The sequence below is a fragment of the Ursus americanus genome, chromosome 12 (assembly GCF_024610735.1).
Source record: "Ursus americanus isolate L20-20 chromosome 12, mUrsAme1.1.p, whole genome shotgun sequence".
Classification (NCBI taxonomy): Eukaryota; Metazoa; Chordata; class Mammalia; order Carnivora; family Ursidae; genus Ursus; species Ursus americanus.
In genome coordinates, this window is record NC_142138.1 from 45,285,582 (window position 1) to 45,305,117 (window position 19,536).

The following is a 19,536-nucleotide window of genomic DNA, read 5'->3' on the forward strand; positions in this document are numbered from 1 at the left end:
AAGGCAGATGCTTAACCAGCTGAGCCACAAGGCATCCCGACTTGTATATTTTTTCAAAATTTAAAGTTTTTAAAATAAGATTGAAGAGGGAGCGCCTGGTGGAAAATGGAACTACTGGCTGTGACAGGGCCCTTTAGCATGCCCCTCAGAGAGGACCCTGGGACTCCTCTGGACCTTCAGTCAGCTGTCAGTTTGACATGCTAGTCGGCTAGAAACTCAGGAGGCACAGTGCATCTCCCCCAATCCCTGCTGTCACAGGCAGCTTCGGGGCCCCTAGTTTCCCACGGAGGGTCGAGGTACCTGAGGGGGTGGGAGCCCCCCTGCGCCCTCGGGGCACTCAGGGAGCATGGTGAGCTTCTCTCTGGTGCTGCACAAGCAGGAGGGCGAGGGGTTCTCTGGCGTCCATTTCTGCTTCTGGAACAGGTGGGTGATGTTCGGGGACACAGGAGGAGTCTTCCAGGGGGTTGAATTGCCACACGGGTACTCCCTCATGGAAGGCAAGAAAATATTTCACAAGCAGCTCCAGTTGATAAGAATCCCTAAAAATGAGAAATAGTGCCCAACCCTCTCCTTAGCCTTTCCTCTATCTCCTCGGACCCACACATTTTCTTCTTCTATTCTCGGAGGTTAGTTTCTGCTCAAAAAAATCAAGACTACGCGGCGCCTGGGTGGCTCAGTCGTTAAGTGTCTGCCTTCGGCTCAGGTCATGATCCCAGCATTCTGGGATCGAGCCCCACATTGGGCTCCCTGCTCGGTGAGGAGACTGCTTCTCCCTCTCCAACTCCCCTCTGCCTGTATTCCCTCTGTCACTGTCTCTCACTGTCAAATAAATAAATAAAATCTTCAAAAAAAAAAAATCAAGACTAGAATTTGGTTGATTGACTAGGTGTGGGACTGGGCAATAACTATCTACTTTGTGGGCTGTTTTAGCTCCCTTCTTCCTCCTGGCACCTCTAGCTGTTGAGAAACAGAACAATTAAAAGAGGAGTTGGAACTTAGTCTGTTTTGGTCCTTATCTATAGCTCTGAAAAAAACAGTGAATGAGAGAAGCAGTTAAAATTATATTGAAATTTTAGGATTCTTGGTAGATTTCAACTGCCCTCTATAAGTCCCTTCTCTATACTTACAGCAATAATTTAAAGTTCTGTAATTAATGCCATTCTAGGTCCAATTAAACAACAACACATCCCCCACCTCCCTCCTTTCCCTGTTCAGATTCCTTTCAAATACGTTGTGGGAAGCATATGTCAACTCAGTATGGAACTTTCTACATTGGGAATTCTAGAAATATACAGCTGCCTGGTGATGCAGGGGCTTCCTAAAAGGTGGTGACACCCTTGCAAATGTGTGTTGAAGGAGAGGAAGGGTGACAGTCAGGGATGTGGAAGCACCTGTGTAACAAAGAGCAGGATGGAGATGGGGCCTCTCCTGACCTGCCATCCTGGGACCCCGCCCTCAGGGCTCCCCCGGGGCAGCGGCTGGTGGGAGGACACGGGTGCGTAGGGACTTACGGAAGCCACTCTTCCTTCAGGCAGCGATTGCCAAAGCCCGGCTTGTTCAGGAGGACGTCTGCAAGTGCTGCAAGCTGTTCACTGCCCGGCTGGTCCAAACTAGACAGAGTGAGAGGAGCTTACTCGACAGATACATGACTGGGACAAAGGGACAAAGCATCCAATGTGCAACTCGACAGGCGTGCAGTGAATGGTTGCTCCATACTTGTATGTATGCAAGCCACAGAACGCTGCCTAGGGGTGGTTGTAGGTCTCCTGGGAAGGCAGTGTGCTATTCCCACATGCCCAGCGATCTGCTGGCGTATCATGTCTGCACCTCAAAAAGATGGAATTCAACCTACTCACCCAACCTTTACTTTCTCTTTCTTACTCCTGGCAGTCCTGGTTGCCCACTTGGGATCACCTTTCCCAAGTGGCAGGTATATTAACTTCCTTCTGGAAGGCAGTCCAAGGCCCCCTACCACATTGGTTGCTGTGGAAAGGGGAAGGGTCCACCAAACAGTCTGACCTGGGAGCCCCACAACTCATGGGGGTGAATGATAACCTTTAGGGATGAGTCTACACACCTGAAGAAAGTGTACTGTTGCCCATACATCCAGGGGTGAAGGATCAAAGCAGGATATTCACCAAAGGGAGGGACGATGATGGAAAGCATCAGAGCCAAAAACACAAAAGTGGCTGGGAGCACAATCTGTTGGAAAATAAAGATGGCAACATGGGCTGTGGTATGTGCTATGTAAAGAAACACACACACACACACACACACACATTTATTCTTCTAAACATTTATCTTGCAGCCTCATAACTGGGCCCTGGTGAAGGAGGTCAGGCTTCTGGGGAACATTATAAGGGAGGTGCAAAGGCAAGGTGTGTAGGAGAAAACAGGATGTTCTGGTGGCCATTCAAGAATGGCTGAAGAGGCCGACACTGAGCACTGTGGTAGCCGATGTTCAGCCAGAGGTGAACCAGAGTTTCTGTATTTGAATAAAAAATATAAAAAGAAAAAAAGAGTACCCAAAGCAATCTATAGATTGAATGCAATCCCTATCAAAATACCAACAACATTTTTCACAGAACTAGAACAAACAATCCTAAAATTTGTATGGAACCACCAAAGACCCTGAATAGCCAAAGCAATTTTGAAAAAGAAGAACAAAACCGGAGATATCACAATTCCAGACCTCAAGTTACATTACAAAACTGTAGTAATCAAAACAGTATGGTACTGGCACAAAAACAGACAAATAGATCAACAGAACACAATTGAAATCCCAGAAATACACCCTCAATTAATCTTTTTTTTTTTTAAAGATTTTATTTATTTATTCGACAGAGACAGAGACAGCCAGCGAGAGAGGGAACACAAGCAGGGGGAGTGGAAGAGGAAGAAGCAGGCTCATAGTGGAGGAGCCCGATGTGGGGCTTGATCCCATAACGCCGGGATCACGCCCTGAGCCGAAGGCAGACGCTTAACCGCTGTGCCACCCAGGCGCCCCTCAATTAATCTTTGACAAAGGAGGAAAGAATTAGTCATGGGAAGAACACATCTCTTCAACAAATGGCACTGGGAAAACTCTACTGCTACATGCAAAAGGATGACACTGGACCACTTTCTTACAGATACACACGTATAACTCAAAATGGATAAGAGACCTGAATGTGAGACCTGAAACCACAAAAACCCCAGAAGAGAGCACAGGCAGTAATTTCTGTGACATCAGCCATAGCAACATTTTTTTAGATATGTCCCCTGAGGCAAGGGAGATAAAAGCAAAAATAAACTATTGAAACTATATCAGAATAAAAAGCTTCTGCACAGCAAAGGAAGTAATCAACAAAGCCAAAAGGCAACTTATGGAGTGGGAAAAGATATTTGCAAATGATGTGTCAGATAGAGGGTTAGTATCCAAAATATATAAAGAACTGAAACAACTCAACACCCCAAAAGCCAAATAATCCAATTTAAAAATGGGCACAAGACAAGACAGACACTTCTCCAAAGAAGGCATACAGATGGCCAACAGGCACATGAAAAGATACTCGAAAGCATTCATTATCAGGGAATGCAAACGACAACCACAATGAGATATCACCTCACACCTGTCAGATGGGTAAAATCAAAAACACAAGAAACAAACGTTGGCAAGGATGTGGAGAAAAAGGAACCGTTGGTGGGAATGCAAACTGGTGCAGCCACTGTGGAAAACAGTATTAAAAACAGAACTACCCTATGATCCAGTAATTGCACTATTGGATATTTACCCAAAAAATACAAAAACACTAATTCAAAGGGACACACGCACCCCTGTGTTTATTGCAGCATGATTTACAATAGCCAAACTATGGAAGCAGCCCAAGTGTCCATGGGCAGACGAATGGATAAAGAAGACATGAGATATATACAATGGAATATTAGTCATAAAAAAAAATGAAATCTTGTCATTTGCAATGACATGGATGGAGCTAGCGAAAAAATAATGCTAAGCGAAATAAGTCAGTCAAAGACAAGTATCATGTGATCTCATATGTGGAATTTAAGAAACAAAACTAATGAGCAAAGGCAAGAAAAAGAGAGAGACAAACCAAGAAACAGACTCTTAACTATAGAGAACAAACTGACGGTTACCAAAGCGGGGGTGAAATAGTTGATGGGGACTGAGGAATGCACTGGTCATAATGAGCACTGAGTAATATATAGAAGTGCTGAATCACTCACTATATTGTACACCTGAAACTAATATAACACTGTAGTTTCATAATACTGGAATTAAAATTAAAAAGTTAATTTTAAAAAAGAGTAAAAAGAAAAAAGAGGCCTATGACCTTAATATATAGGGTCATTGCAAAAATGAATGCAAATATGACTACCCTTCACTGTAAAAATGAAAACAATCTCAACATATTCACTATTATTTTATTTTCTCTGCTAAGTGAGGTCAAACACTTAAGAAGGATCTTTATGTTACTAAGAATCAAAATAAAGGTTGGCAAGGAGAAAGCAAAGCAGACAGGACCTAAAGAGGGTGCTCATCACTGTGTTTGAAGCGCGGGCAGAAGAAAGCCCAAGAGAGGCGGGAAGGGCCAGGAGGGGAAGGCAGGCCTTGGCCGCCAGCGGCCAAGCACAGGCAAGGATCCACAGTAGTACCTGGGCCAAGAAGTCCTTGTAACTGCGCACCGTGTGGTGGAATCGCTTGACCAGCAACGCCTGCACATGCTGGAGGAGGAGCTGCGCCCCTGTGTTGAGCCTTCTGCGCTGCTCTGGCTCTGAGGAGGGCTGGACCCCCGGGGGAGGAGCTGGCTCCGCAGAGCAGCCATTGGAGCCCTGGGGAATCTCTCTGGCCTTCTCTCTTGGACCCAACCAGGGGTGTCGGAGGCTGATGTTTTCTCTTTTCTGTTGAGTGCCACCTGATTTGGAAGATTGAATTAGAAATTCAATTAGAAATTTAGAAAAATACTCACAGGGTATGGCTTTCACATGCCATTTTTTCCTTACTGCACTGGTTTTTCCCTTTGTTTAAATCAGCAACAAAATATCAGGCCAGGTAGGTTAATACGCTTTTAAAAATTCTATTTTGGGGGGCACCTAGCTGGCTCAGTCAGTAGAGCATACGACACTTAAATTCAAGGGTCATGAGTTTAAGCCCCACATTGGGTGTGGAGCCTACTAAAAAGAAAATAAATAAATAAAAATAAAATAACGATTCCATTTTTTAGGTGAATCATCTATAGACAGAATCACCTGAAATCCTTTAAAAATTATCTACAGTAGCTAAAGAGAAGAGGATATAAATGCATTGACAGAGAGGTCTAAAACATATAACTAAGTAAAAAAAATTGACGTTACAGAGCAATGTGTGTAATAAGATCACATTTACATTAGAGAGCACGTATATCATACACAACGAATTATATGTTATACATACACACACACAGCCATATGTAACTGCAAAGCTCTGACCGAATACCCACCAACTATTAAAAGAGGTTACTACTGCAGGGGTAGAGCTGGATAAGGGGTGGGGATAAAGGGGAAGGGTGATTTTAGCCTTTTTTGTATTATTTGAATTTTTAAACAGCAAATATATTCATGTGTAACCTGTGAACTTAAGTAAAAGTCAGAGTTGACTTGGTTTTTTTTTGTTTTTTTCTAAATTCTTTTTTTTTTTTGAAAGACACTGTGCTATTAGTATTTTTTTTTTTTATTTAGTTACTCGACAGAGACAGAGATAGCCAGTGAGAGAGGGAACACAAGCAGGGGGAGTGGGAGAGGAAGGAGCAGGCTCATAGTGGAGGAGCCTGATGTGGGGCTTGATCCCATAACGCCGGGATCATGCCCTGAGCCGAAGGCAGACGCTCAACCGCTGTGCCACCCAGGCGCCCCTGTTTTTTTCTAAATTCTTAGAGGCCACTGAGAAGTGGAAAGACTAGTAAACTAGGAGTTAGGTGACCTGGGTTTGAATCCTGACTCTTACTAGATGCATAAATTGGACTCTGTCTGAATCTGAGTTTTCACCTCTGTAAAATGAAAATGAAAACATTCCACGGGGTTGTTATGAGGATTAAGTGAGCTAACACGTAAATGTGCTTTAAGAACTACTCACTGCAAGTCACTAGTTACGTTGAAGCTATAGTTTATCATCACTGATTAATGTTCATTTGCAGAACATGTTGTTGGATATAAAGGGAGAGCCTAGAGGACTGCTGGTTGGTCCCCCACTGCTTTCTTAAAACACCTCCAACAGTCCCCCAGCACAACGGCCACTGCAAAGGGAGCTGGGTCAGCCCAGTCATCCTTTCAGCTAACATTTGTGGGCACTCGCAATGCAGCATCCTGGCTTCTGCAGGCTCACTCATCACCTAGTGCCATAGCCCCAGTTCTCCTGCCTCCTTTCTCTGATCTGTGCTCAGGCTTTTTTTCTCTTTTTTTGAAGATTTATTTATTTATTTTAGAGAGAGCGTAAGGGAGTGCGAGTGGGGGTGGGGGGCAGAAGGAGAGAGGGAGAGAGAAGTAGACTCCCTGCTAAGCGGGTAGCCCAATGTGGGGGGGTCCTAGATTCCATGACCCTGAGATCATCACCCCAGCGGAAACCAAGAGACGGATGCTTAACTGACTGAGCCACCAAGGTGTCCCATGGGCTCAGATTTGATGTGTGCCCTCCCTCTGGTAGGATACCTGGTGCTTTTCCTCATGTCTATTCCATGAGCTTTGCTCTCTCTCTGATATCCCATTCGGACTGGAGCTCACTGCGGAGGCAAGAGCTGAGAGCACTGCTGAGGGCAGACAGAACCATGTTTGTTCCTGGCTTTCTGCTGCCCTCTAGTGGTCACTGGCTGTGAGCCACAGATTTAGAGGGCGCGCTGACCGTTTTGGTACCTTGAAATTTGGGACCCCAACGGATAGCTACAAGTTCCTTCAGACTTTGGAGATAAGATCAGAAACACTGTCATCCTCTAAAACTGAGCCAATTAAAAAAAACCGCATTTAGCCATCTGAAAAACGGGTGGCAGAAAGGGTGTGGACTTGCTCCTAGTTTGAGAGCTAAAACCAGGGAGGAAGACTCAGAAGGCTGTGTGACTTTAAGGCAAGTCATCCAATCTGTGTGGGCTCAGTTTCCCCCAGATGGGGCTAATCCCTGTCTTAGCAGCCTCATAAGATCATAGTGACAATCAAAACAATGGATGTTACGTGCTCCATGAAGTATAAAGGGCTAAACAAGTTTGAGGTAAAAGATGATTTGCAAATGTTGAGATTAGGATGTTGCTAAATCTTAATCAGAAATCACATACTGTGTTAAAACTTGGCATGTATTAACTCATTTAATTCTCTCAACAATCCTAAAAGGTGGATACTATTATTTGCCCCATTTTGCAGATGAGGAATCAGAGGTACAAAGAGGCTAAGTATTTACCCAAAGCCACTCAGTTAGCAAATTGTGGAGCAAATTATGAAGATCTCCCTTACTTTAGCAGCTACTCTCTTAACCTCTATCCCTGCATGTCTCTTTGGAACATCCTATTCTATGACCAGGCTGACCAGTCTTCTGATGTCCAATTCATTCTCCTGAGAAGATCTAATTATTAAGGAGTATTTTGTGCTGATGAAAGCCCCAACTCTTGGAAACATCATAGCTTCTGATACAAATTTGCATATTTTCATTCTGGTTTTGGTTAATGTAAGTCTTTGTCTTTGAGTGATCTGGGAGAATTCCATTTCCGTGTCTGTAAAGCTGGAAAGAATACCTGGGCCCGGTGGTGAACTGCTCCCACCGTCTCCGGCAGACTGCCCTTCCCCCCCACTCTGCCAGGATGCGCACCTCTTCTGGCCACCACATGACTCACCTGGGCCAGGCAGCACATTTGGGCTGGTGTATATGACCACTGGTAGTTCTAGGCATAGCTAATAAACAGACTTCTGGGACCACTTACGAAGTCAAGACAAAAACCATGTATCTTAAGAGTTATCAGAAATTTCAAGGGGAGGAAATCATCTTTGCACAGGAAAATACTATGATATTACTATACTGGGTAGAAAGAGGTAACCAAGAGTAGGAGCCCAAGGCATCGAAGGAGAATGGCCATGCAGCTTTGCCGGTGAGTAGAAGAGAGGAAAACACAATGGAGAAAGAGGAACCAGATAGAGGATTTTATCAGTGTGGGTGGATGCCTATTCTTCTATCAGAAGAGGCCTGTGTCATGGCAGGTAATCCTGCCTGCATGGCCATCTCCCTATCCCCTATCCTCCACAGTAAATTCAATCAGGAACGCTTTGTGTGGCTCTGGGGTTTGGGTAGAAATCACAGAAGGGGCTAGTTGGTGCCCAGGCTCACACATGTAGAAGAGAGACCCCCAAATCCACAGCAATTATGGCCTCCACAGTTGTAAAGTTCCACAGGGCAGTAAATGAAGGCTCAGAATAATTTTCTCTCTATCTCAAAGAGGCCAGAAGACCCCAGCTGGCATCTGGGTTGTATTCACTGTCACCATGCTCTCTAGGGACTCTGTGGGCTGTCACTCATGCAGACAGGAGTGGATCAGAGGCCTGGTGGAGTTAAGAGGAGCAGATGAGGATGGTGATGTAGCAGGTATAGGAGACCCAAAAGGGGGATGAGAAGCTTGTGGGTGGTGAAGCTCCCAGCCTGATCTCCTTAAGAATCCTGATTCGTCTAGACTCTTTCCACCCAGACCTGATTCCATTTGTCATTTCTCTGTCATTTAAAGGAACCGAGAATGCAAAATGTGTGTTATTTGGAGGTCAGATAAATACAATGGAGGGAGTATTTGCCTGTTTTGTTGTTTCATGAAATTTTGCTCAGATTTTCAATACAGAGCTTGGGGAGTGTGGTGAGGGAACACACTCTGGAACCATACCAGCAAACAGAGGTCCTGAATCAGAATCTTCCGTGACCTTCAGAAAAATCTGTCAAGAAAGGAAAAAGAGAACATTTGGTTTAGGCGTTCCATTCTCAGAAAAAAATCTAACCCAAGCTCAATTTGGTCGGTTACTGCTTCACAATGGAAGGAAAATACATTGCGATTTATCTAAGAGCAGTCTTCTATAAATATAAAAGTATAGGCGCACAGTGACCACAACTACATGAAACATGTTTCTGCATGGACAGAAGCATGAGGAAGCAAGCCAAAAATGAAGATAGTTGCTATGCTTGGGTGGGGAGTTACAGCTTTTTGCCTTTATAAAACGTCCCTCTAGTATTAGACTTCTGCAAAGAACCTCCTTTTCTGCTACCTGATAGAAACCAGCTGGAATCTATGCCTTACCTCTTCCAGGGGAGTGTCAGAAATTCCAAAACTGCTGAGCCCCAGGTCGGCTAGCGTGTCCTCTAGCTCTCTGAAAAGGCTGGCGTACGCTCTCTGCTTGAAATTCTTATTTGGAAGAAGGAAGATAAGTTCTTGACCGATGCATTCCACCAGCTTTGCCTCTGGGACATGGTGTTGTACCATATCCATCAGCTCATTCACATCTCCTAGGACAAAAAAAAAAGAGACTGACATCAACTCTGTCTTCTAGAACCGAGCCTGGGAGACTGAGCTTACTCATATCCCCAACTTTCTTCTGCTTCCCATTTGAAGAAAGGGCATTTCACTCCTCAGCAGTGACTCCTGCGGAGGACTGATGCTGCCTCCCAGCGTCCCGTCCCCGTTTTAGCTTCATTGGCCCCTGAAGAGCACTGAGAGGGAGAGGGAAGCCACAGCACTCCTTACTAACTAGTCGGGCAAACTTGGGAGGTCATGTAACGCTCGCCTGACAGTTTCCTCCTTTGTGCAATCAAATGGTCTGTCCCTTGCAAGCTATGTAACATCATGCAGGTCCTACCCTAGTTTATTCATCTGTTCAAAGGGGAAAATAATGGCACCCACCCACTTTACTGTTATTTATGAGGCCTGGATGAGTTAATATACACAAAACACTTAGAATGACGTGTCTGGCGCCTAGGTTAAGTATTAGCTGCTATTGTAATCATGAACATCATCTCTAGTAAGAAAGCTCTTCTCATTATTGTTGCTCATTCTTATTCACCATAAGCCTGAAGGTTAAGTCAAAGTTGCTTTCATTTTCCTTGTCTGGCCCAAGCTATAGGTGACTTGCCCAATATGCGTACCTGGGACTGGTGCCCAAGCTGGAGAAGAACTCCCCTTCCTAAATCACACACCGATGTCTGGTCTAATTCTTCGAAGAAATGTGCCATTTCCCTTGGGACTGCACCTGCCTCCTCCAACAAACAAACTAACCAATCTTAACACCCTGATCTCAGGAAATGCTGAAGGGGATCCAGAAGCTGTGGGTAAGACTGGGGTGGGGGGGATGGAGTGTGGGGTGTACAACATGGGGCGTGAGGAAGTGTCCAGTAACAAGTATTTACCCAACACCCTCATACAGTCAGAATTGAATTTTATGCATAAGCATGTATTACTTTGAAATTTAAAATCTAATTAAAAAATGTTAAAGCATGTATGTGAAGAGACGGTTCCCTATTATCTTAAAAAGCAGGTCAAAGGGAGAGGGATTCTAGGGACTCAGAACCCAGGTCTCGAGCATTTCTGCAAGCAGCCCTCTCAGTTAGGGCCACCCGGTGGGCTCTCTTCTTTCTTTGTTTTAAACATGACCTGTGGGGAGGGGGTACGATTTCATGGCTTTCAATCCATGTCCTTCTGTCTAGCTGGACTAGAAGGCTTGCTTTATGTCGGATTCACAAAGTGGACTCTATTGTCTTTAGCTCTGGGATGACTTCACACAGGGGCTGGAGGGTTCCTTGTGTGAGGAAGCAGCTTTGCCCTAAACAGCTCTCCAGGGGTCATGTGCATTGTTCTCTGAGGAAGGAAATCGAGCCCAAAGCTGCTGGATTCCCAGGAATTGTGTCTTAGTCATGTGTGTCAGCCTTCTAGGGGGAGTCCTGGAGGGCACAGGCTCACCGTGTCTGGCAGAGAGGTCTGTGTGTGTGTGTGTGTGTGTGTGTGTGTGTGTGTGTGTGTGATGCGCAATTGTGTATGAGGGGAAAGCCTTCCGAGGAGCTAACTGGGGAGCAGAATGATCTTTTATTTGGGGCATAACGACTTACTATGCTTCCTACGGTTCATGGCATCCCTCTTGGAGTAAAAAATAAATAAATAAACATTTGTTTAGAAATACAAGAATATTTAAAAAAAATTGCTCCAGCCAGCAGGCCCTGTTTCCAACTTGATTTTGGTGTATCACTATATTGGTTTTTAAAAACCATCAGTGTCTTGGGGCGCCTGTGTGGCTTAGTCAGTTAATTAGCTGCCTTCAGCTTGGATCATGATCCGGGGATCCTGGGATCGAGTCCCACATTGGACTCCCTGCTCAGTGGAGTGTCTTCTCCCTCTCCCTCTGCTGCTCCCCCTGCTTCTGCTCTCTCACTCACGCTCTCTCTCTCTCTCAAATAAATAAATAAAATCTTTAAAAAAGAAAACATCAATGTCTTGACCAAGATTTCTCCTGGGAGGAAACTCCAGCAAGCAGGGAAAGACCCACGGCAAGGCAGGCTAGGGAAAAGACAGAGAGCTGTCACCCTGAAAGGATGTGTTCCTGTGTGCCACGGGTTCTGTCCGTGCAAAGAATGGGAGAGAGAGCAAACGTGATGCAGACCTGGGCATTTTCCCTCAAATTTCAAGCCCAGTATATAAATAGTGCCTAGTTTTCCTGTTTCACCAGATTTTAGTCAGCAAATTCCCCAGATTTAGAAAAAAAAATTTTGTGCAAAATAGAAAACTTTGTTTTTAATTTGCTAAGCAGATAGTTTTCCCCTGTCATCAACCTGGGTCAGTACACAGGTTTCATTTTGTTCCCTCTTAGGGATATGGGGTGTGTGGTATTCAATTTGCAAAGACACCCCAGACATTGGATGGAAGTGGGCCTTCATGGAGGACAGCAAGAGTTGTCGGCAAGCACTCTGGACCCCTGAAGTCAGTTCCTGTGGGATGAGTGCTTACAGTGAGATCCTCTCTTCTGCATCTCCCTGGAGGTGGGGGTGCCCCTGACGAGGTTTAATGCACCCTAACTCAAGGGAGAAATGCTAGGAAGTTGGGACACTGAGGGGAAAGTCAGGAGTGTAACAAGGTTGTGTGACCTGGCATCCATTTGATGCAGTGTGACTCTCTGGAGTCTCAGAGTGTTCACTCTGAGAGCTGTATATCACCATGGCTTCACTCGAGGGCCTCACCTGGCACCTACAGTAGCCCTTCTCCAGATGCTTAAGTAATGCTGCCTGGAGCAGGGCAGAAGGACCCAGGAAGGGAGGTTTAACATGGGCCACCAACGAAGAGTGAACAAAGACTGGATTCCTCAATTAAGGGAAGAGGCCCTTAGGTCCAGGGCTTTTAAAGTCTCTGAGAATGGAGGAGAAAGAAGGTGAAAGAGAAAGATGAGCAATTACCTGGCCATGGGCTTGAGAAATATACAGTGTTCTTTTCTCCCATTAAAACATTTGACAACAAGACACACCCAACCATATCGAGAGATGATCGCCAGACAAGATCGCCAGACAAGCCTGCCCCAGTGCGTACCGTCCAAGACTTGTTCCGGAGTTATCTCATCTACGTGGGCTGGACACCTGCTGGAGAAACCCTCAGATGCACAGCTGCAGGTCCCCTACAACAGATGGGTGTCAGTCACTTGAACGACAGCATCTCCCTGATGCAGACTGCTGTCCCCACTGTGCCTCATTTGATTCTTGCCGCCAAAAGTGATCGACAGATTTTGCCCCCCATTTTAATATATTACTTCATGTGAGCGTTCTGAGGGTGTGGTTATTTGAATTTATCGCAGAGAGTGTATGAATCAGGCATAGAGACTAACAGGACCTCAAAGGACACCCTTGGTTTGTCATTATCACATGACAGCTGTAGGTTGGCCTGGGCAAGACGTGCTGCTCCTCTGTCCCTTGGATGCATGCTGGCCTGTGGAAGCCCGCCCAGGGCAGGAAAACCTGGAGGCAGCCCCTTACACTGCGGCAGCCAGAGGCCTAGGTCATGCTACAAAGTAACCAGCCTGACCAAACAGGAGCAGAGCCTATTCTCGAGGAGGCCAGAGGACATTCATAAGGCTTTCTCTCACTTATCGCCTCCGCGTCCCTGCCAAGCAGAAGCAGAGCTGATCAGTTTCGTTTTCTGTGTGCAAAGAAACCAACACTGACGAGCAAGTAAGGAATTTTCCGGGGATGACACAGTCCTTCACCTTGCTACCCAGACCCGAACCTGGTCTCCTGACAATGCTGAGGGGGTCTCTGCTAATGGGTATCGTCTGGCTTTATCATTTTCCGGTTATAGTTCCCAAGAACACCTTTCCTTGTCTTTCATTTCCCAGTGGACTTTGGGTTCAGTTAGGGAACATAAATGTTGGAATGAAACATAGGAAGCTTCAAAAGCCACTCTCCTTCCCATGCCGCCTTGCAGCCTGAGACACTTCTGCATGGCTGCATGCCACGTGTGTGTAGGGTCCTGGAGTACCATAATCTCAGCTTGTTTCATTTGGGGTAATGCATCTCTGCAGGAGGGTTCGGAGCATCCATTTATCAAAATCTGCCAAGAGTTTCAGAAGCAAAGCGGCTGATGCCGGCCTCTAGGATCTGACTGGGGAGAGATGCCGGGCATGGCAGTTCCACACCGTGCATTTCTGCTGAACGAACACGGACTCTTTCCCTGGGCATACACATACCTCACAGCCCGCTCTTTGGCTCTGGATGTTTTTCATCTTGCGCACCAAGGTTAAGTAGAAGCCCGTGCCAAAGCAGTTCTTCAGGAAGAGCGGGGTGCCCGAGCAGTAGAGCCTTCCCTGGGAGATGATGGCGATGCGGTCCCCGAGGAGGTCGGCCTCGTCCATGTGGTGAGTGGACATGATGATGGTTCTGCCTGCAAAAGCAGAGGTCGGGGGATCACCGGACAGGCCCAGGCAGGGCTGAGGGGAGAGGATGTAGAACAAACAATCTCCCTGGGACATGGGCATAAAAACTGTAAGTGGATCAATAAAAACAAGTATTCTGCAGCAAAGTCCAGAATACTAGACTAATCCTGACAAAAGCTAACATTTTATAGCATCCTGCATGCTGTAAAGCACAGTCACCTACAGTATCTCTTCATCTGGCATTGGACCTACTTCCAAGAAATCACTGTGTAGGGATCATATTTATTAAAGTTAGTCGACATCTATTGCATTCCATATATATATTCTCTGGATCATTAAGCACTGCTCTTATAATCTCTGCAAAGAACACACACATACTTTGAAACCAGTGGGAGATGTCATTAAAAGAAAACAGTAATGAGGATTCCAAGATGGCAAACTGACTGTGGGATTGAGCCATGTGATCATGTTCACGGGCACTCTGAGCTCTGCCTGCCATCCTCCTGGATCTGCACCCTCTGGTTAGAAGGTGTTGCGATAGGGGAAAGCACGTCCCATTTTGAGACCCTGCTATCTGCAGTCGTACTCTGGAGCACCAGACACATGCATGTCACCCTCACACCTGGTCCTGAGTGGTCATCTGACAGCTGTGGAGTTTCCTGGGATGTCTGCATGTGACCTGGGTCTTCTGAGTCAAAGAGGAATTTCACCTAGAGCTGCATGCCTTGTTCCAGACAGAGGGGCTGCAGGTTGAGAGAACCTTTTAGAATATTTGGGGAAGTAGGCTGCTCCAACAGTGACTTCCTGTCTTTAGTTGTGTAAAAATTTCAGGTCGCTTCCACTGGAAGTGGGATTCACTTAAGTCACTGCTTACACCCCATCAGAGCGTAGTTATAGTTATGGCTGTTAAGTACGCTCAGTTCCAAAGCACCACATGTGAGAGTGGGGGCCCCAGATAAAGCCTCGGTGAGAGCACAGGGCACCGAGCAGCGGCCATTACCTGAGCGATACTTCAGGAGCAAGTCCCAAATTGAGCGTCTCGAGTAGGGGTCCACCCCGGAGGTGGGCTCATCCAGAATGACAACCTTGGCACCTCCCACAAAGGCAATGGCTACAGACAGCTTCCTCTGCATGCCACCTAGAGGTCGGTACAAGGCAACAGGGTCACGAGGGCTGTGGAGGACGGGAGGAGAAAGGGCTGGCGGCATAAGGGGGACTGTGCCTTACGTCCGGCAGCAGCTTGATGCTGCCGCCTTAGATGTTTACACAGTGTTCAAACCCTAGTGGTGTACAGGCCTCTTTAAATGCAGAAAAGGCAAGAAATGCAAAAACGCAGAAACAGGTAACACCATTTGAAGGCTGTTTTCACGTTTGAGTTCAAACACAAACGTCAGAACAAATACAGCCCAGGCTGCTACAAGACAGGGTTCCATGTGGGGAATGATCCAGAGGTGGGTTGCTCTTAGGTGCACAGAGTAACTTTACAGAAGCCTCCCCTTCTGCCAGTGTTCTAGAAGACAACAGATTTGCCATCTGTAGCCCTGTCTTTTTCCAATACCAAGCACCTGATAGGTCCTGAGCTTCCTCGTTCCTCTTGTGGTGGAGGCCTGTGTCCTCCAACATGGCTTCCATCTCCAGCTGGGCCTCCTCCCAAGACTTCCCTTTCAGCTGGGCGTAGAACAGGATGTGTTCAGCCACTGTGAGGCTAGGGGACAGGGTAGTGAGAGAGGCAATAGGTTCAGCAATTCCACATCTAATGATTCACCTTATAGGAATAATTAAGTATGAGCCAAAGTTTTAGCAATGAAGATGTTCACTGTGGTGCTGTTTATAATACAAAAAAAAACCAAAACAAAACCCAGATCCTGTTAAATATCTAGTAAGAGGGGACGGTACATGTATACAATGGCACAGTATATAAACATAAAAAATATTTTATTGAAGAATATGTAATGACATGAAAAGATGTTCATGATATCTTGAGTGAAAAAAACACACTTGCATTAAAAATGGCAGATTATAAAATTGTATGCAGAGTTTTACTCTCCTTTATAATGTAAAATAATATATCTATGCATGCATAGGAGAAAGTTTTGAAAAATCATATACCAAGGTGTGAACCGTGGTTTTCTCTGCATGGTGAAATTACAGCTGACTTCTATTTTCTTCTTTTTATCTGTATTTCATCCCTTCCATTCTTTAATTACTATATTTAAATAACAAATAAAAGTTTGGGGAAAAAAGCAACTTGAAAAGCCTCCTGAAAAGTCAGTTTTTAGTGCCTGGTTTAAGAGAGAAAAAGGAACAATGGTCTCCTTTCTTGGTCCCCGAAAGGGAGCATTTCAAGGCTGAGTGAGGGGCCCCAGGATGGGCCACCCTGTCAGAGAGCAGGGGGCTTTACTCTTCTGAGGGGGCACACCTCAGCTCCCAGTGCCAGAGGCATAATCTGACTTTCTGAAGGATACCTCTCATAGCAAGCAGAACCAATGACCTTGAACATGGGGAACCCAAACAAGAATACTGCCTCCTGCTGCCAGAACTGGCACCCTTGAGCTCAGCTCTAGAGAACATGTGTTGGGGGAGGGGGGGAGCTGGGTAGGAATAAAGCATGGAGAGGGTCTCAGTTCCTGTTCTACTTACTGGTGGAACAGGATGTTGTGCTGTGGACACATGCCAAGACTCTGCCGGACTGCATCCAGGCTGGTTTCAATGTCCTTTCCCCCGATGAGCACAGTCCCTGATGTTGGTGGCAACAGACCCGTCAGGATGGACCTGCCAAATGCAGGAGTCAGTGGCAGAAAAGATGACCTTCGGGGCGCCTGGGTGGCACAGCGGTTAAAGCGTCTGCCTTCGGCTCAGGGCGTGATCCTGGAGTTCCAGGATCGAGCCCCACATCAGGCTCCTCTGCTATGAGCCTGCTTCTTCCTCTCCCACTCCCTCTGCTTGTGTTCCCTCTCTCGCTGGCTGTCTCTATCTCTGTCAAATAAATAAATAAAATCTTTAAAAAAAAAAAAAAAAGAAAAGAAAAGATGACCTTCAGCAGCGTCCCACTCTGGGGTTGGTGAGGACTCTCACAGTGACTCCTGCCTTGGCTCTCAAATTGAACCCAAACCATTATTAGCTGTGGGGACCAACAATTTCCCGTATAGGCCTTAGAAGCAGTGTGTACATCCAGCCCCTATTGCGGATGACCAGATCTGCTTTCTCTGCTTCTACTTAGCTCCTAGGACCCTGGGCAGGCACTGATGGATCCTCAGGGGTCGCAGCTGCAGAACATTCACTACACAACATCCCTCCCCAGCTCAGTCATCACCACTGCTGGTGCTGTAGGGGCTTGATTAAAGGTGTCCAGTGCATAGGTCAATACTGTACCTGATATCATTATTACAAAGCATAGAGGAGGATTTTTTTTAAAGATGTTATCTATTTATTTGAGACAGAAAGAGAGAGAGAGAGCACAAGTGGGGAGGAGGGTCAGAGGGAGAGGGAGAAACACACTCCTCGCTGAGGAGGGAGCCCGATGTGGGGCTCAATCCCAGGACCCTGGGATCAAGACCGGGGCCAAAGGCAGACGCTTAACCAACTGAACCACCCAGGCATCCCCATAGGGGAGGGTCTTAATGAGAGCTCAGACATTCAATGTGTATTTGTTGATTAAGTGACTGAAGTCAGGCAGAGGAATTACCACCAACATCATTTTTGGATTCAAAACAAAAAGCTCGATATCCATGTTGGCCTTTTTTTGGTAAAATGAGAAATAATGACACCCACTTCATGGGTGTGTTGTGAGGATTAAATGAGTTTATACTTGTAAAGCACTTAAAACTGTGCCAGCATAAAGTAAAACTCAAAAGTATGATTACTATTTTTATTAAACTGTGTTTCAACCCCCAGGGGAAGTTGCATTTCAGCAGCTGATGAAGTAATGTGTTTGCCTCGAGAAGCCCTGAGGTCTTGGGTGGTGCTCCGGGTTCTCTGACCGTGTTAGTTAACAAGGTGAGCCATCAGTTGGATTTAGAGCTATCTGGCCCAGCCAGCTCTGTGCCTGAGTTTAGATACAATCTCAGGTTATCTGAACTTGTACTTAGAAGCTGAAATCTCTGTTGATCAACCACTAGAGGGAAACAGAACCAAATATAATGGCACCAGCCCCACATTCCATTGACACTGAACCTCCCTCAGAGAACATTCCAATGTAGGGTGTATACTGCTGTTCCTTCCTGGCGCTATGTAAGAGGTCAAAGGACTTGAAGACCATGTATCACAAGGCTTCCCAGACCCCTGAGAGGGCTGCTTCTGACGCTCCTTGAGAAACCTTAAATAGCCCTGTTCTCCTTCTCAGCAGATGGAGCTCTGGTCCCTTCGAAAGCAAGGGGGAGTTTCCTGACCTTTCTATGCAGAGCTTGCATCTTCCCTGAACTTTATCTTCAGTCTCCGGGTGGTTACCTCACAGGCCTCTCTAGGAAGCACACCCTTTTTACTTTCTCCAAAACAGGTAGGTAAAGGAATCCTCTTTGAAAATAAGTAGTACTCTATGGACCAAGGGCATGTGATGGTGATGGCCATGACTTTAGCACCATCACTGATGGCAGTAACACTGGAGAGGTTGGGGCTGGGCGGACAGGCTCACAGTGCCAGAAACCAGACAACTGAAAAGACCTGGCTCTTGCCCTCACTGAACCATTACAAACTGGCGACCCCAGAAAGTCACTTCGACTCTCTAGATGTCCACTTCCCCAGCACACAAAGGGGGCAGTAAACTTCCTTCACATCCCTCTCTCACTTCTTATGAGGATCAAATAAAACAACATACATGAATGAGCTCTGAATACTGCAGTGTGCTTTACATATTCTTGGGACACAGATACATATTACAATTTTGTTACTAATACTCAATGGGAAAGAGCAGACTGCAGCTAATGGGGCAGAACAGAGCCAGAGAACGACAGGATAGAAGAGCAATCAGGCTCTGCCTGAAAACTCACAAGGTGGTGGTTTTCCCCGCTCCATTGTGACCAAGGAACGCGGTGATCTGGTTCTCGTAGAAGGTAATGCTAAGACGGTCCACGGCTGGTCTGCCGTAGGGCTCAAAAATCTTCACCAGATTTTTCACACATACCCCAGGAACCAAGCCTGGAAGTTCACGTTCAAAGAAGGAGTCTTGGAGGAAAAAAATGAACATGATGTAAGTATAATGCTTCAATGTACACATTCCCCAAGGCTCGATCTTCAGACCACTGTCTTTTGCCCGCATGGCTTTTGCTGTGACCTTCATAAGGATGACTACAAAATAATCATGGTAATAATAGTACCTAACCTTTATTGAGCAGTTACTATAATGCCAGGCATTGTCTAAGTGCTTTATATGGATTACCTCATTTTACCCTTATAACAGCTCCTGGGGAGAGATGTTATTATGACCATTTTTATAGATGGGGAAACCTAAGGCACAGAGACATCAACTATCCAATCAAGGTCACACAGCTCATGAAGAGCAGAGCTGGAATTCGAACCCAGGTGCACTCACTGTATATATGGAGAGTTAGCCTGAAGCTGTCCTTTCCCACAGTCTGTGGTGCATTTCCTCACAGGCTTCTGGTACCAGCTCGGGCTCCTTATCATACTCCCAAAACACAATTTTCCCTCAGA

General features: G+C 46.0%; 1 protein-coding gene across 1 annotated transcript in view; it reads right to left on the bottom strand.

Annotated features, from left to right (window-relative positions):
- The window catches only part of ABCA4 (ATP binding cassette subfamily A member 4), a 126,262-nt gene that overhangs the window by 36,522 nt on the left and 70,204 nt on the right, over positions 1-19,536 (bottom strand). Inside the window, exons 19-30 of the mRNA XM_045801750.2 lie at positions 18,873-19,047; positions 16,528-16,659; positions 15,453-15,592; positions 14,888-15,025; positions 13,702-13,895; positions 12,552-12,636; positions 9,288-9,493; positions 8,880-8,928; positions 4,657-4,916; positions 2,078-2,202; positions 1,512-1,610; positions 301-487 (exon numbers count right to left, since the gene is read on the bottom strand). Of these exons, the coding sequence (XP_045657706.2) occupies positions 301-487; positions 1,512-1,610; positions 2,078-2,202; positions 4,657-4,916; positions 8,880-8,928; positions 9,288-9,493; positions 12,552-12,636; positions 13,702-13,895; positions 14,888-15,025; positions 15,453-15,592; positions 16,528-16,659; positions 18,873-19,047 (1,790 nt within the window). The remainder of the gene's footprint in view (positions 1-300; positions 488-1,511; positions 1,611-2,077; positions 2,203-4,656; positions 4,917-8,879; positions 8,929-9,287; positions 9,494-12,551; positions 12,637-13,701; positions 13,896-14,887; positions 15,026-15,452; positions 15,593-16,527; positions 16,660-18,872; positions 19,048-19,536) is intronic.